Source organism: Salvelinus fontinalis, chromosome 2 (assembly GCF_029448725.1).
Source record: "Salvelinus fontinalis isolate EN_2023a chromosome 2, ASM2944872v1, whole genome shotgun sequence".
Taxonomy (NCBI): domain Eukaryota; kingdom Metazoa; phylum Chordata; class Actinopteri; order Salmoniformes; family Salmonidae; genus Salvelinus; species Salvelinus fontinalis.
In genome coordinates this window covers 6,218,196-6,246,023 of record NC_074666.1, presented here as the reverse complement: position 1 = coordinate 6,246,023, position 27,828 = coordinate 6,218,196, and the positions used below count along the sequence as shown (strand labels likewise).

Here is a 27,828-nt window from a genome sequence, read left to right as displayed (position 1 = left end):
GTAGTTTTCTTCAGTTTGTAGCCTAATGAACACGACTCTGACCACATGACTTGTGCTTTCTGGGTAACATCAGGGCCAGCATCGGTCTGGAATAAAATCCTTTTTGTAACGGTAGCTGTGCCTGCTGTGACCTGTGCCTGCTGAACTGGCCGAGGCTCTAGGTTAATCCTATGTTATGTAAGGACTGGAGCAGCCAGCTGTTGTATGAAGTGCCTGCTCAGCATATGAAGTAGGCTTCGCTCTATATATCACTATGCCTGGTTTTAAAGGTGTGTGTGTGTGTGTGTGATCCAGCACTCAAGTGGATCAATGAAGATTGATTTGATACAGTATGAATAAGAATATCCATGTGGATTGAGATTGGATGCTTTTACCCACCAGTCCTTATTGACCTGAGAAGTGGCTCATCAAAACAGTAATGGCAGTTATAATCCCTTTATTTGATGTGCCTCACTGGTCCAGCTGTGATTTGTGGAATTCTAACCCTTTCAGACATGATGGTGCAGGAGTATGGGAAGCTTGGCTCTCTGGATACATACCTAAAGAAGAGCTCTGTGAACATCACCTGGAAGCTAGAGGTGGCCAAGCAGCTGGCCTGGGCTATGCATTACCTGGTAAGACCAATCCATCAATTAACCAATTACCTAGTAAGACACCCTAATCATAATAATCTGGAAGAAACTCCATAAGGCCCCACACGGTTCACTGACTGGATGCACTCCCTGAGCAGTAAATGGTTTAGGAAAGAAGCCGTCTGCTATGTGTCCTGGGTGGTCTGGTGGTCAGCGTTGCGGCCTACGTCTCGTATACCACCGTTTTGATGGGTTCAAATCTGACCCGCTGTCTCTGGCTGCGTTTACACAGGCAGCCCAATTCTGATCTTTTTCCACCAATTGATCTTTTGGCCAATCAGATCAGCTCTTTCGCCAATAAACCGGCAATCGATCGGAATGGGTTGCCTGTGTTAAAGCAGCCTATGTGATGCACTCCCCCCCCCCCCCCCCCCCCCCTATCTTTCCCACTTTCTCTCTCCTCTCTGTCCAGTAAAACATATTCAATACCACTGCATCTGCTAAGTGGCAGATATCTCGCTGTAATGGTGTAACGTTTGTGTTCAATCTGCCACTAATCAGTCCGCCATGTTCAATTGAATAACAGGAGGATAAGAACCTGGTGCATGGGAATGTATGTGCCAAGAATGTCCTGTTGATCCGAGAGGAGGACAGGAAGACTGGGAACCCCCCCTTCATCAAACTGAGTGACCCTGGAATCAGCATCACTGTGCTGCCCAAAGATGGTGAGTACCAGCCCTTGTATTACTTAGTACAAAGAGATACTAAGAAATTGTACTTTACTGAACTTTTGCACGTTGTTTTACAATACTATGTGGCTTGGTTACGCAGCAACACATGGTGTTTTGGGGGGTTTGTTCCTAATGTTTTGTACACTACCAGCTTAAAGCGTACAACGCACAAACAAACAAGAACAGTAGCTCAGGAAGTCAGGAAGGGAGTATATTTAATGTCTGTGTGCTCTATGTATTCCCATCCCATTGTCCTGCCCTCCACTGCCCCTCCAGTCCTTGTGGAGCGCATCCCCTGGATACCTCCAGAGTGTTTAGAGGAGGACAGACATCTGACTCTGGCTACAGATAAGTGGGCCTTCGGCACCACTCTGTGGGAGATCTGTAGTGGAGGAGACAGACCACTCGGCACACTGGACTCCTCCAAGGTAAGGATTGCTGGAGGTGCAATTAACAGTTTTATTCATGGAAAAATGTATATATATATATATATAAATAATTATATTGATATATAATTCTAATACCATTTAATTTAGTTAGTAATGGTAAGCCTTGTGCGAGCCAGAATGGTCTATAGGGCAGGAGTCCATCTCCTCTGTATCATTGTCGTTATAGCTCCACTGTAAATTACAGCCAGGTATCAAGGTGGTTTTTACAAGCAGGAAATCAAATCAATTTAAGTGGAAGATGTCCAACCTGAGGGTTTTGTGCCTCAGTTTACTGGTATGTTACAGTATGTTATTTTTAGAGAGACATAGTTGATGTACTGTTCTCTTGTCTGGACACTGGGACTAAAACTGTCTTCCGACATGGTCTTCATCAGGTTCTTTGTCTTTGTCTTGTTAACAAACATTATCCAACTGTCATGCACAGCATAATCATCTATTAGAGTTCCTGTGTTTATAGTTGATGTAGTCTTATTGTCCTCTGTAGAAACGACTGTTCTATGAGGACCACCACCAGCTGCCTGCGCCGAAGTGGACAGAGCTGGCCAACCTGATCAACAGCTGTATGGACTATGAGCCGTCCAACAGACCCTCCTTCAGAGCCGTCATCAGAGACCTCAACAGCCTGTTCACTCCTGGTCGGTTGTCTCCTCTCTTTCTAGTGCTCTCTGCAGACTGACAAACATCTCCTTCTAGTCATTTCACTGATACTGGTCCAGTGGCTCAGTGTGTTAAACCATGGCACTGCCAACGTCAGTTTCATTCTCGCATGGATTGCAACATATATTGAATGTAGGCTATAGGTCACTGTCAGTGTTGACAGTTCTATGACACTTTTGGGTAAAAATGTGTGAATGTTTTGGTTTATTTCCAGAAGGTGTTGATTGTGTTCTGTCTCCTGCTGCAGACTATGAGTTGCTGGTGGAGAGTGACATGGTGCCCAACAGGACCAGAGGGTTTGGGTTCCCAGGGGCCTTTGAGAACCAAAACCCTGCTCAGTTTGAAGAGAGACATCTCATCTTCCTCAAGCAGCTGGGCAAGGTTAGACAACACACACGCCACCACTCTGTCCCTCACTCACTCTCTGTCTTTCACTCACTCTCTGTCTCTCACTCACTCTCTGTCTCTCACTCACTCTCTGTCTCTCACTCACTCTCTGTCTCTCACTCACTCACTCTCTGTCTCTCACTCACTCACTCTCTGTCTCTCACTCACTCACTCTCTGTCTCTCACTCACTCACTCTGTCTCTCACTCACTCACTCTCTGTCTCTCACTCACTCACTCTCTGTCTCTCACTCACTCACTCTCTGTCACTCACCCACTCACTCTCTGTCACTCACTCACTCATTCTCTGTCTGTCACTCACTCACTCTCTGTCTCTCACTCACTCACTCACTCTCTCTGTCTCTCACTCACTCACTCTCTCTGTCTCTCACTCACTCACTCTCTCTGTCTCTCACTCACTCACTCTCTCTGTCTCTCACTCACTCACTCTCTCTGTCTCTCACTCACTCACTCTCTCTGTCTCTCACTCACTCACTCTCTCTGTCTCTCACTCACTCACTCTCTCTGTCTCTCACTCACTCACTCTCTCTGTCTCTCACTCACTCACTCTCTCTGTCTCTCACTCACTCACTCTCTCTGTCTCTCACTCACTCACTCTCTCTGTCTCTCACTCACTCACTCTCTCTGTCTCTCACTCACTCACTCTCTCTGTCTCTCACTCACTCACTCTCTCTGTCTCACTCACTCACTCACTCTCTCTGTCTCACTCACTCACTCACTCTCTCTCACTCACTCACTCACTCTCTCACTCACTCTCTCTGTCTCACTCACTCACTCACTCTCTCTGTCTCTCACTCACTCACTCACTCTCTCTGTCTCTCACTCACTCACTCTCTCTCTCTGTCTCTCACTCACTCACTCACTCACTCTCTCTGTCTCTCACTCACTCACTCACTCTCTCTGTCTCTCACTCACTCACTCACTCTCTGTCTCTCACTCACTCACTCACTCTCTCTGTCTCTCACTCACTCACTCACTCTCTCTGTCTCTCACTCACTCACTCACTCTCTCTGTCTCTCACTCACTCACTCACTCTCTCTGTCTCTCACTCACTCACTCACTCTCTCTGTCTCTCACTCACTCACTCACTCTCTCTGTCTCTCACTCACTCACTCACTCACTCTCTCTGTCTCTCACTCACTCACTCACTCACTCTCTCTGTCTCTCACTCACTCACTCACTCTCTCTGTCTCTCACTCACTCACTCACTCTCTCTGTCTCTCACTCACTCACTCTCTCTGTCTCTCACTCACTCACTCACTCTCTCTGTCTCTCACTCACTCACTCACTCTCTCTGTCTCTCACTCACTCACTCACTCTCTCTGTCTCTCACTCACTCACTCACTCTCTCTGTCTCTCACTCACTCACTCACTCTCTCTGTCTCTCACTCACTCACTCACTCTCTCTGTCTCTCACTCACTCACTCACTCTCTCTGTCTCTCACTCACTCACTCACTCTCTCTGTCTCTCACTCACTCACTCACTCTCTCTGTCTCTCACTCACTCACTCACTCTCTCTGTCTCTCACTCACTCACTCACTCTCTCTGTCTCTCACTCACTCACTCACTCTCTCTGTCTCTCACTCACTCACTCACTCTCTCTGTCTCTCTCTCTGTCTCACTCACTCACTCACTCTCTCTGTCTCTCTCTCTGTCTCACTCACTCACTCACTCACTCTCTCTCTCTGTCTCTCACTCACTCACTCACTCACTCACTCACTCACTCTCTCTGTCTCTCACTCACTCACTCATTCACTCACTCTCTCTGTCTCTCACTCACTCACTCTCTCACTCTCTCTCTGTCACTCTGTCTGTCACTCACTCTCTCACTCTCTCTCTGTCACTCTGTCTGTCACTCACTCTGTCTCAATTCAAGGCGCTTAATTGGCATGGGAAACATATGTTAACATTGCCAAAGCAAGTGAAGTAGATAATAAACAAAAGTGGAATAAACAATACAAATTAACAGTAAACATTACACTCACAGAAGTTCCTGAATAAAGACATTACAAATGTCATATTATGTATATATACAGTGTTGTAATGACATACAAATGGTTAAAGTACAAATGGGAAAATAAATAAACATAAATATAGGTTGTATTTACAATGGTGTTTTTGATTCACTGGTTGACCTTTTCTTGTGACAACAGGTCACACATCTTGCTGCTGTGATGTCACACTGTGGTATTTCACCCAGTAGATATGAAGTCTCTCTCGCTCTCTCACTCTCTGTCTCTCTCTCTGTCTCTCTCTCTCTCTCTCTCTGCCGCTATTTTTCTCTCTTCGCTCCATCTGCACATTTTACTCTAACTCCCTCTCTCTCTCTCTCTCTCCCCTCTCTCTCTCTCTCTCTCTCTCCCCTCTCTCTCTCTCTCCCTCTCCCCTCTCTCTCTCCCTCTCCCCTCTCTCTCTCAGGGTAACTTTGGCAGTGTGGAGATGTGTCGGTATGACCCTCTGCAGGATAACACGGGGGAGGTTGTGGCAGTCAAGAAGCTGCAGCACAGCACAGCAGAACACCTCCGAGACTTTGAACGGGAGATAGAGATCCTCAAGTCTCTTCAGCATGAAAACATCGTCAAGTACAAGGGAGTGTGTTACAGCGCTGGTGAGATTTACCATCATCATAACTACAGTAACTTAAATCACCAAGGCAGGAGATCAGTGCATCTTTCACCTAAAATTACAAACCCAAATCTAACTGCCTGTAGCTCAGGACTTGAACCAAGGATATGCATTTTCTCAATATCATTTGAAAGGAAACACTTTGAAACAGCCGATCCCATAGAGGTTGAATCACCAAGGCAGGAGATCAGTGCAGCGTGTCTATTTTGTGAAAGACAGGCCAGGGTCGTGTTTAGAAGCGCAGAGGTTTTCAAACCTTTTCCTCTGGGACCTCCAGATGTTTCACAATGTTATTGTAGCCCTGGACTGATTTACCTAATCAGGGGCTTGATAATTAGCTGACCAGTTCAATCAAGAACGGCTGAGGGTCCCTGAAGGGAGGGACCCTCAGTGTACACTGTAACAAGACATTTTGCAGGGTAAAACAAACATCTGTTCTTATTGAACAAGTTCAGACTGTAGCTCTCCATAAAAATAAAAATAAACGGAGTAAGACCCTGATCTCCTCTTCCTCTGTTGGGTTCCTCTCTGACCCTCTGTTCTGTGCCTGTCTCTCCTCTTCCTCTGTTGGGTTCCTCTCTGACCCTCTGTTCTGTGCCTGTCTCTCCTCTTCCTCTGTTCTGTGCCTGTCTCTCCTCTTCCTCTGTTGGGTTCCTCTCTGACCCTCTGTTCTGTGCCTGTCTCTCCTCTTCCTCTGTTGGGTTCCTCTCTGACCCTCTGTTCTGTGCCTGTCTCTCCTCTTCCTCTGTTGGGTTCCTCTCTGACCCTCTGTTCTGTGCCTGTCTCTCCTCTTCCTCTGTTGGGTGCCTGTCTGCTACTCTTCCTAGGCCGGAGGAATCTGCGTCTCATCATGGAGTACCTCCCCTACGGCAGTCTGAGGGACTACCTCATCAAAAACAAGGACCGCTTTGACTACAAGAAGCTCCTGCACTACGCCTCACAGATCTGCAAGGTACACTACTTCTCTACTCCTGTAATGCTCTACTCCTGCACTACGCCTCACAGATCTGCAAGGTACACTACTCCTCTACTCCTGTAATACTGTACTCCTGTAATACTGTGCTCCTCTACTCCTGTAATACTGTACTCCTGTAATACTGTACTCCTCTACTCCTGTAATACTGTACTCCTCTACTCCTGTAATACTCTACTCCTCTACTCCTGTAATACTCTACTCCTGTAATACTCTACTCCTGTACTCCTCTACTCCTGTAATACTCTACTCCTCTACTCCTGTAATAATGTACTCCTTTAATACTCTACTCCTGTAATACTGTACTCCTGTACTCTCTACTCCTGTAATACTGTACTCCTGTAATACTGTAATGCTCTACTCCTCTAATGCTCTACTCCTGTAATACTGTAATGCTCTACTCCTCTAATGCTCTACTCCTGTAATACTCTACTCCTGTAATGCTCTACTCCTGTACTCCTGTAATCTTGTAATGCTGTACTCCTGTAATGCTGTACTCCTCTACTGTAATACTGTACCCCTGTAATACTGTACCCCTGTAATACTGTAAAAACAGCTGTACGGAGATGGTATGTTATACCATCAATCAATCAAATGATGATGATAATTGATGTTATGTCATCACTGCTGCTCATCATTACTGAGGTCAAAAGAAACCGGCAGAAAGAAATCCCTTACAATGAATTGAACCATCAGTTAATATCTATTTTATCAATATCTATTTGAGAGGTATGTATATAGATATATTGTTGAGGGATGTGGAGCATCCTTGAGGTTTCCATGGTAAAACAACAGCCTTACGGAGGTGTTCTGTAGGGCATGGACTACCTGGCGACCAAACGCTACATCCACCGCGACTTGGCCACGCGTAACATCCTGGTAGAGAGTGAGCTGAGGGTGAAGATAGGAGACTTTGGCCTTACCAAGGTCCTGCCTCAGGACAAGGACTACTACACTGTCAGAGAGCCGGGCGAGAGCCCCATCTTCTGGTGAGAAAAGATACCACAACATCTCTCAGCAGGCAGAGGGGAGAATCATACGTTTGTTTCCCTCCAACATCTCTTAGTCTTTTGAATGAGTCAGCTTTTTTTTTTTTTTCTGATTTTAAAGTAATCTGGCTTTTTCTGACACAATCCTCTATCTGTTTATTTAGTTTGTGTTTATTTGACTTTGTTGTGTTGAAGGTATGCCCCGGAGTCTCTGACAGAGAGTAAGTTTTCAGTGGGCTCTGACGTGTGGAGCTTTGGAGTGGTCCTCTATGAGCTGTTCAGTGACAAGAACTGCAGTCCTCCGGCAGTACGTATCTTCTCCTCCTCTTCCACCTCACACTTTCACTTTTCATCTGTAATGCTTTGATGACTCCTCTGTATCAGTCAACCTTTCTCTCTTTGACTCCTCTGTATCAGTCAACCTTTCTCTCTTTGACTCCTCTGTATCAGTCAACCTTTCTCTCTTTGACTCCTCTGTATCAGTCAACCTTTCTCTCTTTGATGCCTCTGTGTCTGTCAACCTTTCTCTCTTTGATGCCTCCTCTGTGTCTGTCAACCTTTCTCTCTTTGATGACTCCTCTGTGTCAGTCAACCTTTTTCTCTTTGATGACTCCTCTGTGTCAGTCAACCTTTCTCTCTTTGATGCCTCCTCTGTATCAGTCAACCTTTCTCTCTTTGATGCCTCCTCTGTGTCTGTCAACCTTTCTCTCTTTGATGCCTCCTCTGGCTCTGTCAACCTTTCTCTCTTTGATGCCTCCTCTGGCTCTGTCAACCTTTCTCTCTTTGATGCCTCCTCTGTCGCTGTCAACCTTTCTCTCTTTGATGCCTCCTCTGTCTCTGTCAACCTTTCTCTCTTTGATGCTGCTTACTGTGGAAAGAGCTTGAATAACACTTGTTAGTCATAATTAGGTCTATTGAGACTTTCTTATCCCATTGTGGTCTCTGTACAAGGTTAATAGATAATTCCACTAATGCATTTCTCTTTGCAAATTTGATTAGTTTACCTGCCATCCTTAAACTGTGTGCTGTAATTAACACAGCTCTTACCGCCACTTACAACTCTCCCCCTACTCCTCTTCCCTCCTTCTCCTTCCCCCTCACTCTCCTCCCCCTATTTCTCATCCTGCTCCTTTCTCCTCCCCCCTCCTCCTCCTCTCCAGGCGTTCATGGATAAGATGGGCCGTGACAAGCAGGGTCAGATGATAGTATATCACCTCATAGATCTCCTGAAGAGAGGATACAGACTGCCTGCTCCCCAGGGATGTCCTGAGGAGGTAAGTGTCTCTAATTTAGTGTCCCTCTGATTGCAACGTAACCTTAAGCCTCCCTCTGTACCCCTCAGATCCAGCACATGATGACCGAGTGCTGGAACAATGACCCAGCCCTGCGGCCCACTTTCAAGAAGTTAGCCCAGACCGTGGACTTGTTCCGGGACAGTAAGGAGGGCTGAGGAACCCTTCCTGGAGGTCTCTGCTGGATGGGACCTGGCCCAGCCCACACCGATCACCTGGGTTGTATTCATTAGGCACCAAACGGACTGAAAGGGATTACCTGGACTTGTCCAATAAGAAACGCTCGGTTTCCTTTTCTGTTGCAAAGCGTTTTGCTACGGTGTGCCCTAATGAAAACATCCCTGACGACGCCTCAACTCTAAAAGACGACGACAATGAAGTCGCCTGACCCAACCGTCTTCTGGAGCATTACCAATGGCATTTTGGGACAAAGTCTCAAAAACTGTCTACTTTGTGTTCAAACCTACCCACTTTTTCAGGGATTCTGCGGATCTCTGAAATTACCATATGCTGTTACTTTGTTGCCATAATTTCTCCATTTGGAGATGTTTTCACTGTTTGACTTCTGTCAGGGTCTCAGACTCTCTCCAGCACAGAACACCCAGCTGTTGATGATGTGTTAACAGAGACACAGAACACCCAGCTGTTGATGATGTGTTAACAGCAACACAGAACACCCAGCTGTTGATGATGTGTTAACAGAGACACAGAACACCCAGCTGTTGATGATGTGTTAACAGAGACACAGAACACCCAGCTGTTGATGATGTGTTAACGGCAACACAGAACACCCAGCTGTTGATGATGTGTTAACGGCAACACAGAACACCCAGCTGTTGATGATGTGTTAACGGCAACACAGAACACCCAGCTGTTGATGATGTGTTAACGGCAACACAGAACACCCAGCTGTTGATGATGTGTTGACGGCAACACAGAACACCCAGCTGTTGATGATGTGTTAACGGCAACACAGAACACCCAGCTGTTGATGATGTGTTAACAGCAACACAGAACACCCAGCTGTTGATGATGTGTTAACGGCAACACAGAACACCCAGCTGTTGATGATGTGTTAACAGAGACACAGAACACCCAGCTGTTGATGATGTGTTAACGGCAACACAGAACACCCAGCTGTTGATGATGTGTTAACGGCAACACAGAACACCCAGCTGTTGATGATGTGTTAACGGCAACACAGAACACCCAGCTGTTGATGATGTGTTAACGGCAACACAGAACACCCAGCTGTTGATGATGTGTTGACGGCAACACAGAACACCCAGCTGTTGATGATGTGTTAACGGCAACACAGAACACCCAGCTGTTGATGATGTGTTAACAGCAACACAGAACACCCAGCTGTTGATGATGTGTTAACGGCAACACAGAACACCCAGCTGTTGATGATGTGTTGACGGCAACACAGAACACCCAGCTGTTGATGATGTGTTAACAGCGACACAGAACACCCAGCTGTTGATGATGTGTTAACAGCGACACAGAACACCCAGCTGTTGATGATGTGTTAACAGCAACACAGAACACCCAGCTGTTGATGATGTGTTAACGGCAACACAGAAGGCACGTGAGAGAAAGCAACACAGAAGATGTACTGTACAGTTAGTAAAGGATGTTCAACTGCCTTCTTCCTTTAACTCAAGTGGATTATGTCAAACCACATTTCTCTTTTTCACCTAAGGGAAGAACTAATAAAGCAATACTGCTTTTAGAGACACAAAGATGTGGGAGAAAAGGGTGATGAAAAAACAATGAAAGGAGATGTCTGACAAAGGGTGCAACCTTTATTTAATTTTTCTCTAAGCTCCCACCTACTTATCGTCGTACCCTGAAATCTTGGGCTATTGCAAAGTAACATGCAAAAGGAATTGTTGACTTATGTGCTTCCCCTTTTTATAATATTCCGTAACTTGACGAGTCTAGGATGCTGTGCACTGCCAGTTGGAAAATAATATCTTCATTATAGTGTTGCTACATAGCAATATTTGGAATGAGACTGACTAAATGGTGTAGGTGAAAGCATCAACAGACTAAATGGTGTAGGTGAAAGCATCAACAGACTAAATGGTGTAGGTGAAAGCATCAACAGACTAAATGGTGTAGGTGAAAGCATCAACAGACTAAATGGTGTAGGTGAAAGCATCAACAGACTAAATGGTGTAGGTGAAAGCATCAACAGACTAAATGGTGTAGGTGAAAGCATCAACAGACTAAATGGTGTAGGTGAAAGCATCAACAGACTAAATGGTGTAGGTGAAAGCATCAACAGACTAAATGGTGTAGGTGAAAGCATCAACAGACGAGAAGTGCAGAGACGAGGTGGAATTTCAGTTCATGGACAGTTTAAGTAAGTATGCAGGTAGCCTAGCGGTTAGAGTAAACGGTCTCTGGTTCGAATATCCAAGCCGACAAGGTGAAAAATCTGTCCATGTGCACATGAGCCAAGTACTTAATTTACTCCAGGGGTGTTGTACTACTGTGGTTGACCCTGTAAAACAGCACATTTCACTACACCTATCTGGTGTGTGACAAAACACAGTGCCCCCCGTGACAAAACACATAGTACCCCCCTGTGACCTGTCCATAGAGATGCAATGTAATGCTGTCTTTAATTCTGTCAGAGTGACTCTATGATCTGTAACTGTAAAGCAGCAACGTGGGCTGACAGGCTTTGTTTGTCCCACTACTCTATTGTAATAATGGAGTTTAATCCAGCGATCATCAACTAGATCCAGAAGCAGGACGATATGGTTTTTTTCTTGAGCGGATGGTCAGAGGGTTGGAACATAATTACAAATAATTTGTGAACAGCAAATTGACCGCAAGAAGCACAAACAGATGATTGTCTAAAACATAATCATTTCAAACATTTTTTATATTTGTATACGATCACATTGTGTCTCTATTATGTATGGGAATACTTGGGAACAGATTTCTTACATAAAAATCACTTGTAGCTGATTTCCTGATATTTTTGTACTGTCTTTCATGTCCAACAATAAACTCCACACACCCCAATTGTTTTAAACATTTTTGCTCAGAACTTGGGGAGCCAAATAACCACCCGTGGTCCAAATTTGGCCCACGGGCCGCCCGTTGGGGTACACTGGTTTAATCTGTCTGCTTGTTTGTTTCTGGCTACTTTTTATTGAATGTTACGGTAGCTGTGCTGACAGTCATACATGATGCTGTCATGTCAAGGTCAGTGTTTTGTGTGAACATGTTTTTTTCATTTAAAAAATCATAACATGATCACGAAGAAGTGGGAAGTGTCTTTTTTTTTTTAACTAGTTTTTTGTATATATACAAGCCAGTATTTCCCTGTGTTTGCGTGTTGAATGTAAATCTGCTGTTGTTAAATATGAATAATAATCCGTAGACTAAATTGATTGTAAACTGTCAGCTATTTTATATCAAAGCAGTCAATGTTATTGCAGAACTGGTCAGAAATGGCTTTTGTTGCTTTTGGTAACCTTCATGTTTTTTATTTATAAGAGAGCCACTATTAAAGTTGATCTGCAATGTTATTTGGTTGTAGTCATCCTGTTTTTCCTCACATTAAACATATTAGATTGATCAGTGGCTCGTCTCTGTTATAACGTCTCCGTCCACACTGTACAGTCGGCTCTCAAATATCATTTACATATGGTAAAGATGCTCCCAGCTCCTCCTGAGAGAAACACAGTGAAGATGCTCCCAGCTCCTCCTGAGAGAAACACAGTGAAGATGCTCCCAGCTCCTCCTGAGAGAAACACAGTGAAGATGCTCCCAGCTCCTCCTGAGAGAAACACAGTGAAGATGCTCCCAGCTCCTCCTGAGAGAAACACAGTGAAGATGCTCGCAGCTCCTCCTGAGAGAAATACAGTGAAGATGCTCGCAGCTCCTCCTGAGAGAAACACAGTGAAGATGCTCGCAGCTCCTCCTGAGAGAAACACAGTGAAGATGCTCGCAGCTCCTCCTGAGAGAGACATGTCTCCTCAATGCCTTGACTGAGCTTGTCAATTACAGGTAAAATACAGGCAATGGTCTATCATGATCGCTTTGAGACTAATGGGGTTGAATCATGAGTTGACCAGCTTTGAGGTCTTTCACAGGTACACCTTGGTAGTGGTGGTAAGTGTAACCGATGTTCTGTAGAAGCGTTGTAGTCATTGCAGTGACCATGATTATGACTGATGGATTAGTGTTTTAACTCTGGTAGAATGCACATATGAAATCATTCATGTTTATTAGAATAATACATCTTTCTGTGCAATAGCATTATATAACTAGCACATTTTTTTGGAGCTTTTCCATTGAGTGGATGAGACATTTTGACATGGACAAGATGTGATTTCCAAAAGATACTTTATATTGATATTTGATTAGTTTAACATACACAACATATTTTCTCAGTATTGTAATGGGGTATTTGTGGTGGGTTGTTAGGGGAGATACATGTCATTCAAACTATTTTATTTCTCAGGGAAGTACAATGATGCTCTTGCTTCAGTAGCAAAGTCATTAATTTAATGAGACACAATTTGAGCAATAATTAAAATGAAATGTAAACTATTTTCCTTTCACATTATACATAAAAGTATACAAAGCCATTTTAAAGTTCCCCCATCAACAACCCAAACCTTGTGATTGTCTTGGAACACTGAAATGAAAACTTAAAACTGCTGTCTCTCACACCCAGTCCAGCAACACAGAGAGAAGGTGGAGCTCTCCTCACCCTGTACGAGAAAGGAGAATTTGATCAACGTTCTCCGTTCTGCACAGGGGGAGCTCCCTCAGCCAGTGTCCACCACCTCTGTTCTGCCCCAGTCTCACTCAGCACAGATGCCCAATGTCATTCTTAGTGCAGCCCTGGTTACAACACATGCCAGCTAAGCCCAGGGAAAAGTTCCTCTTTTGTCTGTCGCGGCGTGGCCAGTTGACGCTCGGGTTCTTGGCCACTCCTCCCAGCACAGAAGCCTGGTTCTGAAGCCCCTCGCTGGGGTTGACATCAACCATTGACCCCCTATGGTCTCCCACTCCGCCCAAGATTGAGAGGAGGTCTGCCAGGGAGGATGAAGATAGCTGGAGAGGGTGGTCTGCTGCCTGGTCTTGACCATGTCCGTGAGGCCAGTTGATTCTGCTGCCCTCCGTGACATCACTGTAGGAACCAGGCTGGAAGGGATCTGGAAGGAGTCAGAGCAGAGGGAGTGGTACAGTTAGTGTTGACACCTGTTTTATCTTGATACATTTTGGGGGGGATTAAGATCTCCGCTGCATAGACTGTAATGTGAATACCGGTACACAAACTCTAAAGTGAATAAATAAAATGCGGGAAAATCCCTCCAATACTAAATGAGTTGGGTTCTTTTTTTAAACTTTTCCCACCATGTGTCAAGACACCCTAACAATTAATTTAAGTGAAAATCAGAGGTCCTATAATGTTTCTACATGGCTAGCAATCTCTCTCAGAAACCATGCTGAGTGCCTTGCAGACCTACCTGGCTAAATAAATTGAAAGAGCTCTGAACAGCCGTTGAATAGGAAATTACAAATTAGCCTAAATGACAACAATTAACCTATGATTGCATTTCAATTAGGCTACTTCTCAGTAATCAGGGTAACATATTCTTTGAGGCGAAAGTAGGGTACGCTCATTTTCCAATCAAAGAGCTGTCTGTGGTGCTGAAGTGGGATTATCAAGCAGATTACGTTTCTTCGGCGTTCTCGGGCAAAATACTACTTCCAAAAATGTGACTTTTGAAACAACTTTGATTTAAGAATATAGCTACTGTTTTAACTTTAACACAATGGAAATTAATAATGTAGCTCATGATAAAGTTTTTTTAAAGTCTGCTTTCAAAAACGTTCGCATGAAAGTAACAAGATTATACAGCAGCTGCGAATAAAAGTCAGTTTTACCAGTTCAACATGACCGACGAGTGTTTGCATTTAGAAGACTGTAAATTATGTTTTAGCAGACGTACCCAAGTCTTCATCTAAGGATCGTTTCCAACGGGACCCGCCGCACGTGAAGATAACGGCTCTTATAAACTCTCTGCCGCACAGTTTCACCCCGTAGTCTCGTGATAGGCTTTGAGCGCTCGCACACAAGAACAAACTACCAACACACACAAGGATAAGAGTAGTAAGCTTTAGAGGCATTTTCAGTTAAAGAAGTAGAGCTGGTTTCGTTGTAGAGAAACTGAAGTCGCCCTAGCGTGCGGTTCTGGTGCAAGTGTGAAGAGTTTCTTTAGATGCCGTTGCTACTCTATCAGTCAACGTGTTCTGTCAATGTAGACGTCAGTAGGATATCATGAAGTGACTCTCTCTCTCGCTACCATTTGCTGCTTCTTATAGTCTCTACCCCTCACTATCTTGTGTGCCTGTCATGATACCCTACTCTCCATACACATCAACCTGATGCCAACTCCCCTTCCTCCCCAACATGCTCGCTCACACACGCACACACATACCATGCAAGCGCGTACATTGCACACACCCACGCACGTGTGCATTCTCTCTCACACACGCACGCACACACTTAGATGCGTAATAATTAATGACCTCATATTTTTAGTTTTTCAGTATTCCCAGTATAATTTTTCATATGGCAGAATTACAGTGAAATATCTGTGTTTGGGTTTGGTGTGGTTCTAGAGAAACAGCTCAGAGCTAAACACCTGAGACTGGCTCCAATCAAATCTTAATCTACAATAAACAACCTGTGTTGTAAATGATGACAGGCTAATAACTGTGTGTGTGTGTGTGTGTGTGTGTGTGTGTGTGTGTGTGTGTGTGTGTGTGTGTGTGTGTGTGTGTGTGTGTGTGTGTGTGTGTGTGTGTGTGTGTGTGTGTGTGTGTGTGTGTGTGTGTGTGTGTGTAGATGGTACTATGACAGCAGAAAATTAATAATTTCTGTGGAAATGAATGGATCCGATTTTTTTCTCTATTTGAGAAAGTAAACTTTGTCAAGAGAAATATCAGACCATCGTCTTTTATTCAAGTTAGGAAAAGTATCATCAGCAGTAATATGATGTACATATCGTCACACAATGTGACATCAGTATTGAAAAACAAATGTTCCATGAATAGGTTGTCTTAAGTCTCTGTTTATGTAGTGTTGTGGTGTCTCTCTTGTTGTGATGTGTGTTTTGTCCTATATTATTTTATTTTAATCCCAGCCCCCATCCCCGCAGGAGGCCTTTTGCCTTTTGGTAGGCCGTCATTGTAAATAAGAATTTGTTCTTGACTGACTTGCCTAGTTAAATAAAGGTTAAATGAAATTGTTTAAATATAAATTCACGTCACCAAATAATTGATTAAAACTGTTTTGCCATGAAAGTCTACAGTAGCCTCAACAGCACTCTGTAGGGTAGCACCATGGTGTAGCCGGAGGACAGCTAGCTTTTGTTCTCCTCTGGGAACATTGACTTCAGTACAAAACCTAGGAGGCTCACCCCCTTCCATAGACTTACACAGTAATTATGACAACTTCCGGAGGACGTCCTCCAACCTATCAGAGCTCTTGCAGCATGAACTGACATGTTGTCCACCCAATCAAAGGATCAGAGAATTAATCTAGTTCTGAAAGCATAATCTACAGCTATCTAGCACTGCTGTGCATAAAATGTGTTGTGTATTTGACTGAAATAGTGAGAAAGACAATAGTTGAACAGTTTTTAACAAATTGATTTCTTCAAAAATGAAGGAGAAGTAAGAGAGGAAGATAATTTGTCATTTTATTTAACTTTCAGTTTGACTTAGTTAGCTAACAAATGCAGCTAGCTAGTTAAGCATACTCAAACACCCTGCTCAAACAGAGGGATGCTATGTTAGCTATCTGGCTATGACTATCCAACACAACACTGTAACTCTTCCAAGTCAAGGTAAGCTTTCGGTTTAACAAATGTATTGCCACAGGGGCCTGCTGATGTAACTGCTAAACTGCTTACTGACTATACACTTTAATGTTACTGCATGATTGTAGCGGGCTTACTAACGCATTAGTTCTAGTATTTGTGTTGACTATGCCGTTATTTCAACTAATATGGTGACAAAGATGTAGGCTGTGTAGCAGTTATGATATGGTTTGGCTTGGAAAGGTCACATACGCCTGGCTACATACAGCTGATGTGTTGTGCATTGAAGTCCACAAACGAAGGGAAAAGGTGAGAGGGGGAGAGCGCATAGATGTGATGAGGAAAACAACGTGGCTGCTATGAAAGTAAACTGAGTTTACGCGTGATTAGGGCTGTATATGAAAAACTTTTCTTGAACGGGAGCAAACGTAGCGAAACAGGGATAAACATACTTGAATTTGTCCAATAGAAACTCTCGTTTGCAACTGTTGGAATAATGATTACACCCTAGATCAGCTAGATGCAGGCAAGAGTGAGCATGGCGGTATTGAATGTGTCACTGTCTATCCATGTGTACTGTCTGTCACGTCAAACCTCTCGACCCGTGTGCACATAAGTTGTAAACTTCCATTCATAGGCTAGGTTGTAGCAACCTTATGATGGGTATATAGAAAATTAGAATACCATGTTGTAGCCTAAACCTATCAATGTTACTGTACATAGAACTAGGTGAATGGAATATAAATGACAGTCATACAATATCCTGTAATCGAAATAAGGCCATGTTCATGAAGAAAAAAATATTCTCCTCCCTCATCATAAACGGCATGACTGACACTGATTCTAAACGCAACATAACTGAGGCGAAGACTTGATGAACATTGATCTTGGGGACAGAGGAGCGTCACTCACTGACTTCCAGGAGTGGAGATCAGAGGTGTGAATAACCCTGAACAACCCTGAACAACACCCACACATGGCAGGAGGTGTTAGTTGATCTCTGTGACTGTCTAATGTACCTCTATCCCAGGCAGGACAGTGTCTGTGTCATTTCTCAAAGAGGGAGCTCAGGGAGCTCTTCTTGCCTTCTCAATGCTCACGAAGACGGGCTCACCACTTGGAAGGTCCAATCGGTCGTGCTCTGAGACCATGATGCTCTCTGCCTCATCTGAGGACACACACAGACAGAAAGTGACATCAATCAGAGCAAAGAGCAAAGAAAAAAGAAAACAAGCAAAGAAAAGCAAAGAAAACAAGCAAGCAAAGAAAAAGATAAGGAAAATGTGTATTTTGCTTTCAACGAGGATACTGATATTAAAATGAATATGTGGTGGTCTGGCCCGAGTAATGTTGAAATTACAGCTGCCATACTGTAGCAACTGACTACAATAATATTGTTTTCTCACGTTCAATTTAGGCTGAGGCTGCATTTCCGACGCTAACCGCTCCCCTGGAAGCCATTTCCCCAGAGCAAAACATCTGTATCACGTTCTGCATGTTTCTTTACCTCTACTTTACGCACACATTTTTGTGCTCACCCTCCCTTCACATTTCTCACTGTCAATCGTGAATGACAATTCTTCAAGTTGCCAACCATTTCATCTCAATCAGTTACATGGGAATATGCATTTAGATCTCGAGTTAAGTACAGTGTTGTTTTGCATTATGTACACTGGGCGAATTTTAGAGCAGATGGTGTTGACAAACTGTATCATACCTGTGTTTTGTTTCATTCAAAGCACATATTTTTCCTAGAGTCGCGCGCTGTTGTGTTCTGGCCGCATGAGAGAAACATGCGACCATTCGCACAATCATCCCAAAAATGTCATAAGAAATTAGGTGGTGTTTTTCGTTTTATAGTTACGTTGTACTATGCTATTATGTTCGGTTCAGTTATGTAGAATACTATCGTTAGTATTGTGATCTTGCAGACATTGATTCAGCTTTGATCTAACTTTATTAAACAAGCGCCATTCAGTACCCTGTTCTCTGGGCAGCCGAGCGAATTGAGCAGAACCTGTGCGTAAACTATAGAATCGCGAAAATGCGAAGAAGTTTAGCATTTTTTGCTATCGGGAACCGACTTCCAGGGAATTGAGAAACGCAGCCACTCTGTTAAATGTATCCATTCAATGACGTTTGAGGACTGGTATGCCTAGCAAGGTTTCTGGTTGTCAGAATGAAAATCAAACTATTTCTGCTTGAGGTGGTTTTAGTCTTGAAATTGGGAGATTTTAATTCCCATTTGTTCAAATCTTTTGGTGACATCACCATTATAGAAGTGATTGTGAGCTAAAATAGACGGAACTAATACCATTTCCCCAACACTGAGCTGAGCCTAGCTGTACTGCGTTGGTCTGGTTACGCATCCAGCATAATTTCTGGAACCTTGCTGGAAAGGACAATGTGAAAATATAATATCGGAGTGTACACAGTACGTTTCAGGTCAGCTGTCAGTACACGTGGTAAAGAGAGAAGTATGTACTCCCCATGTGGTAGATAAGCGTTCCATACGCCATGTCCATCTGATAGGCCCGAACGAAGCTGAGAGGAATGACGGGGACAGAAAGCCAGCTTCCTCTTCTTAATAGCACTGCTCACGTGGGGATAGAGGTACATTAGACAGTCACAGAGATCAACTAACACCTAAAACAATCATTCAAAGCGTAAAACCAAACCAAAGATTTGTGCATGGCTGGGGCACACATTTAGCCTATATTATCAACATGGCCAAGGTGTTGGCATCCAAAGACAGAGATTTTTATATTGATTTTTTATTTCACCTTTATTTAACCAGGTAGGCTAGTTGAGAACAAGTTCTGAGTTACAACTACGACCTGGCCAAGATAAAGCAAAGCAGTTCGACACTTACAACAACACAGAGTTACACATGGAATAAACAAACATACAGTCAAAAATACAGTAGATAACAAAACACTTATAACAATCATGATTTGCTTAAAAACAATTTGTTTTATTTATTTTAAAATCACACTACCTAGCATCACTCATAACATTATGGGCGAGGGCAACGTATTTATATGTTTGTTATGACGAAGATGTACATGTGACTATTAAACACTTTGAATCTGAAGCTAATGAACCACAACCTGTATGTGAATAGCAGGTAATGAACTGCGTACACACATCACACTGCTGTAAATAAAACAGTGGTTTGGCTTTAAAGATCCACTGCACTTCACACAAATCAGTTACCCTCTAACCCTTTAGATCAGTGAGCATCTCACACCTAACAGGTAGGAAATATAGTCACTCAGCTCGTCAAGCAATGGCAACAGCAGTGGTCGGTCCTAGGTACGTTTCAGAACATCCAACCATCTGTTATCACTGAAGCTTCCTGCTATCCAGGACCTCTATAGCAGGCGGTGTCAGAGGAATGCCCTAAAAATTGTCAAAGACTCCAGCCACCCTAGTCATAGACTGTTCTCTCGCCAAGTCTAGGTCCAAGAGGCTTCTAAACAGCTTCTACCCCCAAGCCATAAGACTCCTTAACATCTAATCAAATGGCTACCCAGACTATTCGCATTGCCCCCCCCCCCCCCCCCCCCCCCCCCCCCTTTTACACCGCTGGCACTCTCTGTTGCTAACATCTATACATAGTCACTTTAATAACTCTACCTACATGTATCAGGTATGAAGGTAAGACCCAGATGCAGACAACGTTGAATGAAGAATGGTTTAATAATCCAACAGGGGCAGGCAATAGACAGGTCAAGGCAGGCAGGGGTCAGTAAACCAGAGGTGGGGCAACCGTACCGAACTGCAGGCAGGCTCAGGGTCAGGGTAGGCAGAGGTCAATAATCCAAAGGTGGGGCAAAGGTACAGGTTGGCAGGCAGGCTCAGGGTAGGCAGTGGTCAGGCAGGCGGGCTCAGAGCCAGGACAGGCAAGGGTCAAAACCAGGAGGGCGAGAAAAAGAGAGACTGGGAAAAACAGGAGCTGAGACATAAAAACGCTGGTTGACTTGACAAACAAGACGAACTGGCAATGGACAAACAGAGAACACAGGTATAAATACACAGGGGATAATGGGGAAGATGGGTGACACCTGGAGGGGGGAGGAGACAATCACAAAGACAGGTGAACAGATCAGGGTGTGACAACATGTACATATTACCTCAATTACCTCAACTAAATGGTTCCCCCGCACATTGCCTCTGTACCGGTACCCCCTGTATATAGTCTCGCTATTGTTATTTTACTGCTGCTCTTTAATTACGTGTTACTTTTTATTTCTTATTCATATTTTCTTTTTAAGTAATCAACGTACCTATTGTCTTCAACGAATGTGACTAATACAATTTGATTTGATTTAATTTGAAGTGTATAACAGCAGCACAACAGTGTCATCATATTGTCATCAACAATATCCCTTTCATGATATATGGCATGTTATGTCATGTTTATGACAGCATTGTGACACTTATGACATACAGTTCAAACAAAGTGTTACCTCATCTTTTTTGTCCATCTCATCTTCATTAGTCTCTTTATTAACTAAACATACATTTTGCAATGTTATAGTTGTATTAAAACATTATCAATCATCTATCTCTAACTATTGAAGAAAACTGGCTTAATTTAAACTAAAATGATGTTGGCCTAGAACCCACCCGATGGTGAGGCCTAGTTAACTCTGTGGAGAACCCACCCGATGGTGAGGCCTAGTTAACTCTATGGAGAACACACCCGATGGTGAGGCCTAGTTAACTCTGTGGACGACCCACCCGATAGTGAGGCCTAGTTAACTCTATAGAGAACCCACCTGATGGTGAGGCCTAGTTAACTCTATAGAGAACCCACCTGATGGTGAGGCCTAGTTAACTCTATGGAGAACCCACCTGATGGTGAGGCCTAGTTAACTCTATGGAGAACCCACCTGATGGTGAGGCCTAGTTAACTCTATGGAGAACCCACCTGATGGTGAGGCCTAGTTAACTCTATGGAGAACCCACCTGATGGTGAGGCCTAGTTAACTCTATGGAGAACCCACCTGATGGTGAGGCCTAGTTAACTCTATGGAGAACCCACCTGATGGTGAGGCCTAGTGTGGCCAGGCTGAAGAAGTATTTGAGGAACTCCCTGGACCAGGCTATCTGCATAGCCATTTGCCTCTCTCTCATCTGGTTCTGCATCAGGGTCTGTCTCTCCATCCGTGCAGGGCAGGAAGGACAGAAACGTACTCAGTCAGAGCTCAGAGAACACATCCCAACGTGCAAAACTGGTTGCAATGATGCTATTATGACGTCTTTTATGACGTTATACCAAGTAAAAGGACGTTTTGTTGACGTCTTTTTAGCAACCAGAAAAATACACATTTTTGGTTGTAATCTCATTATCTGCTGCTAAACTCTGATCTCAAGGCGCATACCCTATAAATGAATAGACTATAGCTAATATACATTTCTTCGACACAAAATAGCAGAATGTATTTGTTGTTTCAAGAGATGTGAGTGTGAAATGAATGAAAGGAACAAAGAGAGGTGGAGAAACACGTATGAACACCCTTGAACACCAGGCTCTACTGGTGCGACTTCCTCCGTGGGGCATCGTGCCTCCCTGACAATAGACGTAAGAAGAGGGTGATAGGTAGGGGTCAGAGGAGGGAGGAGACATATTGATACTCTAGTGACGCAGGACTGGGAGAGTGGAGCGGAACCTGCGGCCATCACATCCTGGCTTGCATTGAACTGTGAGTCACTCAATCTAGTTATCATGGCCATCATTATCATGACAATTAAATTATGAGACTGTGGGACGGGACACTAAGACTAAGTGCATCTGTCCTTCAAGATATGACAAAGCCTCAGACCTTCAGGGTGGATGAGAAAGGTTGCTATTTCACCTTCTGTCACCTCAGTGAATATTAAAACCGATTAACCGCATTCTCTAAAAACGGCTGTAAATATTACAGATCCGGCCTTTAAATGCAGTCCCCTCACATCCTTTGAAGGCAGTCAGACCCTTTGATTCAGTGCTGAGACACACGCACTGATGACTGACCAGGGTCTCGGGATCACTTGACCCCTAGCGCCATCACACTCTTATTCCTAGGTGAACTCTTAGTCGTGTCAAGTAGGCTTTTTTTCTACGTTGTTTCCCGTTTACTGCAAAGACGTTCACCGTCCACTATACTATCCACTATCCACATTATCATTAGGAGAAGAGAAGAGAGAATGCATGGCATTTTGTATGACAGTTCTTTATTCCCTAAAAGTCATGTCAAAAGATGCAATTTTCTTTATGAAATATGTAGATAGATCGTAAGGCTCGTGGTTGATTAGGTTGGGAAAAATATGATTCAAATGACATTTAAATACGGCAGTGTAAAAGGGACGTAAATTATAGTGTGTCATGTGAGGATGATTTTCGTGACAATTATCATTGGTCATTTGTGGCAATACATTAAATATTCTAACAGTAAGTGGCTGAAAACAGAAGGAGTGGGAGACAACATCAAAAATATAAAATGAATATATATAAATAATGTATGCCATTTAGCAGACACTTTTATCCAAAGAGTCATACGTGCATACATTTTAGGTACAGTGGTCCCGGGAATCGAACGCACTGTCTTGCTGTTGTTAGCGACATGCTCTACCAACTCATCATCTGAGTACAAAGTACAATGTAATGTATTGACTCCAGACAATTGAATGTAAATGGTATTCAATCAACAAAAATGCAAATGTCAATGTACCTACAACTATAATTACTGCAACTCTTCAAACAACAAAAATAAACACTCTGAAGGAAGTGTCTGGTGTTTCTGAAAGACAAGGGGTGGAGCCAGACTGATTGGCTCGTTCTGTGACTTGTTAGTCATCATTAGGCAATTGATTATACAAGCCAGCATGTCACAAAAACTTTAAACCAATAAAAACCTTTCACCTTAAGGAGAAGTGCTAAGATGTGGTGATTAGAGAAGACCACTTGGGTTTTCTTGGGAGTACTACAACTTCTTTGGTATTAAAGCATCAGGCATGTGGCCATTCAGTGACACCTTAACATTAGCTTAAAGAAATCATTGGGAAAACATAAAAATCAGGAGCTATTGTTGTGTATTAGTGACTGCAGAGTTCTCCTCAAATACTCTGCTGGAGCTGAGTATGGCTGGATGTTTGACTCAGAGATTTTACAATTTTTAAACACATGTAACTGCCATTTCCTGCAATCTAGAGCAAAACTGTCCTTAAATGATAACAAATAATAATATATATTTTTTAAATTGAAACTTATTTTTTTAATAGTTGCTCAGCCAGTCCACAAGGTGGCGTAGCGCCCTCTTACCTTCCTTTGGGGAGAACCCTGAAGTGTATATCCTGCAGAATGGGTTTAAAAAGGACTACTATTTGTAATCATTCAAATACTTGTGAGCGTTTGCTATAGCCTGCCTGTAGTGCCAGATGGGCGGGGTTTGCACTTTTGCGATTATTCTACTGGTTCCATAGTTCAATTAAGCACAGATAAAGTATTTGAAATTATTTCAATTAGTATTTGAGACCAGGTCTGATATACTGGTCTTCAAGAGGGGGTTGGTGGGGCCATGGGGGTTCTATGTTATCCTCATTTTCAAGGGTGATGAGGGCACATGACCAATCAACCGTGAAAGCCATTGTATCCTCAGGGAGCTGGGATTAGCATCATGTCTTCCCTGAGTGCTGTTAACTCCATTAACTAAGTGCTGTTAACTCCATTAACTGAGTGCTGTTAACTCCATTAACTGAGTGCTGTTAACTCCATTAACTGAGTGCTGTTAACTCCATTAACTGAGTGCTGTTAACTCCATTAACTGAGTGCTGTTAACTCCATTAACTGAGTGCTGTTAACTCCATTAACTGAGTGCTGTTAACGCCATTAACTGGGTGCTGTTAACTCCATTAACTGAGTGCTGTTAACTCAGAGAGTTGCTGCTGCTCCACATATTTTTTTCGAGATGGCAACATGAATGGAGCATATGGAGGTGATGGTGTAGTGACGTGAGTGGGAGAGAGCTCATTGGTGGATCTGTCCCGAATATATCCCCTCCCACGTCCAGTCAGGAGGCCTCTCCCTGGGCCGGGTCACAGAGGGGGAAGTGAAGAGTAATCCAGTGGTAGTGTCCAAAAATGACATCCTATTCCGTATATAGTGTACTACTTTTGTCCAGGGCCCATAGGGCTCTGATCAAAAGAAGTGCACTCGTTAGGCAATCGTGTGCCATTTGGAACGCATGGTGTCTTTGGTCGGGGAGTGGCATAGAGGACGGCAGGACTCCCTCCTACCATCAGACAGCTAGGGAATTCTCATCTGCAGTAATTTCAATGGGTCTGACACGTTAGACCGTATGGCCACCAGACATCGATTTAAGCCTATGCCACCAATGGCACCGTGTCATCAAACCGGAGATGGCTTTTAAGGAAGCATCATTTTGTTCATAGAAGAAAAAAAAGCAAACATCACAGATCTGTTGGAGAAAATATGTGCAGTTAAGATATATAGTATAGTGTATTTTAAAGGCTTATACCTTCAGTGGAGTGTGTAATGTATTTCTATTAGGTCCTCGTAAGGTAGTGCCCCCATTTAACTGTTTATCTACCTCGTAGGAGGTCACAAGAGCATTCTGGCAGATAGGAAAGATTCCTTTCAATGTGTACCACATTGGATAACATTGGGGTCTCTGACTAAGGCATTAGGCCAACGTCTGAATCTCTGCAACTAAGACATATCAAGACCCTTTACCTTCGCCAACTCAGGCCTTAACTGCAAAATCATGCTCAAATGGAGTTGGACGTCACCAAGAGACACAGTTCTTAAAGTCTGCTCTGACTCCTCAGGAAGGGGTGACTCGGCGGGAGAGAGGTGGGCTGAGGAGAGTCGAGGGACAACAGAGGAGTAATATGGAGGTGACAAAGGTGACAAAGGGGAATGGGCGCTGAACTGTGTGGAGGAAGTTCACTGACATTTCCTAAAGGCCGTGTGGAATGATGTCCTTTACTGAGCAGTAAATCAAATGGAAAACTCAAGACAGGACCCTCTCAAATAATCAAAACTGGCCTCAACCAATGAGACAACTTTTATTTTAGTGTGTTGAGTCTTAAGAGCTCTAACTTTTGATTGCTATATGGTTTTATCATCTCATATTTCGTCATACACAGGTAAACAATATGAGTTTTGTGAAAAAGACAGTGGTGGGGGGGCATCAATGACTAGGCCTATCTTAAATGACAGACTAATCATGATGTAAGTGTAATACTCATCTATTCTATTTCACATTCCTCAGAACATCAGGATCCACATCCCTATAATTTGTAGGCTATATTTAATTCATATTTTGAAAGTGGATGAATTAAAAATGTCATAAGTTTCAATCACGTACGATGTACCCATACAAACTGACCATCTCCATTTAATCATCAAGTCATGGACAATAACTTCAAACGTTGTAAGATTCCACTACAATGAGCAATGACGTTGTTGAGCATGCGGTCCAATTCAGGCGAGCGGCGAGCAAACAGTCATTTACTTTGATATGACTTGAAAAGACACTCATCCTCCGCCTGACATGCAATCGGTTTGAAATCCTAACGCAGGAGAGAGGGAGAATTCATAGACTTCATACACCACATATCCTTTTAAATTGCCAGGTCGAGTCCATCTATTACCATTCCAAGTGTCAGATAGTAACTTACATAGAGAAGAAGATGGTAACAGTGCAGTAATGTTCTGTTTCTAGGCGATCGATTTTGTCCACAAAATGCCTTTTTTCATTTTTTTTTCTTATTCTACAGTCGTATTAAGGTTACCACAGTATTAGACACATGATAACACAATGGGGTCGGTTAGAGATGTACCCACCACATTTTACAATGATGATGATGGTGATGTGGTACACGTGCTTCTACACCTGCATTCTAGCTGTTTGGGGTTTTAGGCTGGGTTTCTGTACAGCACTTCGAGATATTATCTGATGTACGAAGGGCTATATAAAATAAAATTGATTGATTGATTGATTGATGGTAAATTGTGCATTACACATGAAAAACTTCTGAAGAACATGTGCTCTGCTGATGTACCCTGCTGTCACATCTCACAAGGACAGTTAGGAGGTGCCATACTTGTGGTCAACAAATGCCATTGAATGTCTTAATCTTCACGAAAACCTGTTTGTTTAAAAAAAAATCTGATATACAAAAATAATTATAAAGTACATGCATTTACTTCTGAGTCTGAGCAAATTGTACATTACACACTTATACAGAACATGTAGTCTCAGCTGTCATGAAGTCACAATGACATACAGAATTACTATATGTAATTATATGGTTAAAGATGCCATACTTGTGGTAAACATCATAGAATACCTGAATTCCCTCAAAAAATCTGCTGGAAATATATATACATATATTTGTCTCAGTCTGAGTAATCCAAATGACCTTAACCAGAGCATGATGCTGAAGCCCCAATGTCAATCAGGAAAGCTTGGGATCAATCAACCAATCATCATTAGTCATTATTTATTACATTTGCAGAGGTAAAAGTGGGGAGAAAGTGGGGGAAAACAGAACAATATTTTACAGTAATAAGTCTGTCACCCCCTATGGGCTATTGTCTGATAATGACATTGGTCTGCCACAACCACAGATCACAGGTGCCGATTGCCTCGCAGGCAAAAAATAAATCAAAACGTATTGGGCCACAATATGGAGAAAAAAAGCTTTTGGTCAAAGCTTGTCGCAAAAAAGCCACCCCTTTTTAACGATTCCAATCAAATCTGTTTTACACCCCGCTTCAGCTCGCCCCGAGCAAACGGAAGCACCTCACTCCATCTTCAAGACGGTGTTACTGTGTTACTGAGATATTTTAGAATCTAGGGGAAAATACTGAGCATCAATAAAATGTGTGTTACCCAGTGGGCAAAAATCGTTTAAATGACGTCTTTACAACCAGAAACCAGGCAAAAATGGTTTTGAAGACGTCATTGGTCATTTCAGCTATTGTAATGTCATAATGCTGTAATTTCAACAAGTTCTGCCCAGTTTTACAGCTGAAACTTCTATCCTTTTCCTCCTCCAAGAAACAGATAATGGCCACACATTGTATAGGTTTATACAGGAATCTTTGTTATGGCTTTTGCAAATGTGCAGACAGACATAACAGACCAGGGATGTCATCACTTTAGGCCTTATACACTTTTCTAATGTCAAAAATGGGGAAATCATTAGTAATACTGGTTGAGTATGTCAAATCCTCTAACTAAATAACACCAT

General features: G+C 43.1%; 2 protein-coding genes and 1 pseudogene across 3 annotated transcripts in view; 1 reads left to right on the top strand and 2 right to left on the bottom strand.

The window, feature by feature from the left end:
- The window catches only part of LOC129810819 (tyrosine-protein kinase JAK2-like), a 69,157-nt gene extending 56,862 nt beyond the window's left edge, over positions 1-12,295 (top strand). The window contains exons 14-24 of one of the 2 annotated variants that reach the window (XM_055861750.1): positions 493-614; positions 1,159-1,297; positions 1,580-1,731; positions 2,237-2,387; positions 2,657-2,790; positions 5,235-5,424; positions 6,269-6,393; positions 7,231-7,403; positions 7,599-7,710; positions 8,564-8,677; positions 8,746-12,295. In XM_055861750.1, coding sequence (XP_055717725.1) covers positions 493-614; positions 1,159-1,297; positions 1,580-1,731; positions 2,237-2,387; positions 2,657-2,790; positions 5,235-5,424; positions 6,269-6,393; positions 7,231-7,403; positions 7,599-7,710; positions 8,564-8,677; positions 8,746-8,853 — 1,520 coding nt within the window. In that variant the 3' untranslated portion in view covers positions 8,854-12,295. Of the gene's footprint in view, positions 1-492; positions 615-1,158; positions 1,298-1,579; positions 1,732-2,236; positions 2,388-2,656; positions 2,791-5,234; positions 5,425-6,268; positions 6,456-7,230; positions 7,404-7,598; positions 7,711-8,563; positions 8,678-8,745 lie in introns of those variants that run through there. The other variant, XM_055861757.1, reaches the window with a different exon arrangement.
- A 754-nt stretch (positions 12,296-13,049) lies between these two features.
- LOC129810832 (relaxin-3-like) lies at positions 13,050-15,062 on the bottom strand. Its single transcript, XM_055861770.1, has 2 exons — positions 14,686-15,062; positions 13,050-13,884 (listed from the first exon to the last, which is right to left on the bottom strand). Exons 1-2 carry the CDS (start codon positions 14,861-14,863, stop codon positions 13,535-13,537), a joined length of 528 nt encoding a protein of 175 aa, XP_055717745.1. The 5' UTR covers positions 14,864-15,062; the 3' UTR covers positions 13,050-13,534.
- A 2,545-nt stretch (positions 15,063-17,607) lies between these two features.
- Positions 17,608-21,732, bottom strand: LOC129868585 (plasminogen receptor (KT)-like; annotated as a pseudogene).
- Between the last annotated feature and the right edge of the window lie 6,096 nt (positions 21,733-27,828).

What these genes read in the sequence shown, in the direction of transcription:
- LOC129810832 (XM_055861770.1), bottom strand. Translation starts at nt 14,863, where the DNA reads ATGCCTCTAAAGCTTACTACTCTTATCCTTGTGTGTGTTGGTAGTTTG. An exon ending in ATCCTTAGATGAAGACTTGG is followed by an intron (nt 13,885 to 14,685) that starts GTACGTCTGCTA and finishes GACTCCTTCCAG; the next exon opens with ATCCCTTCCAGCCTGGTTCC.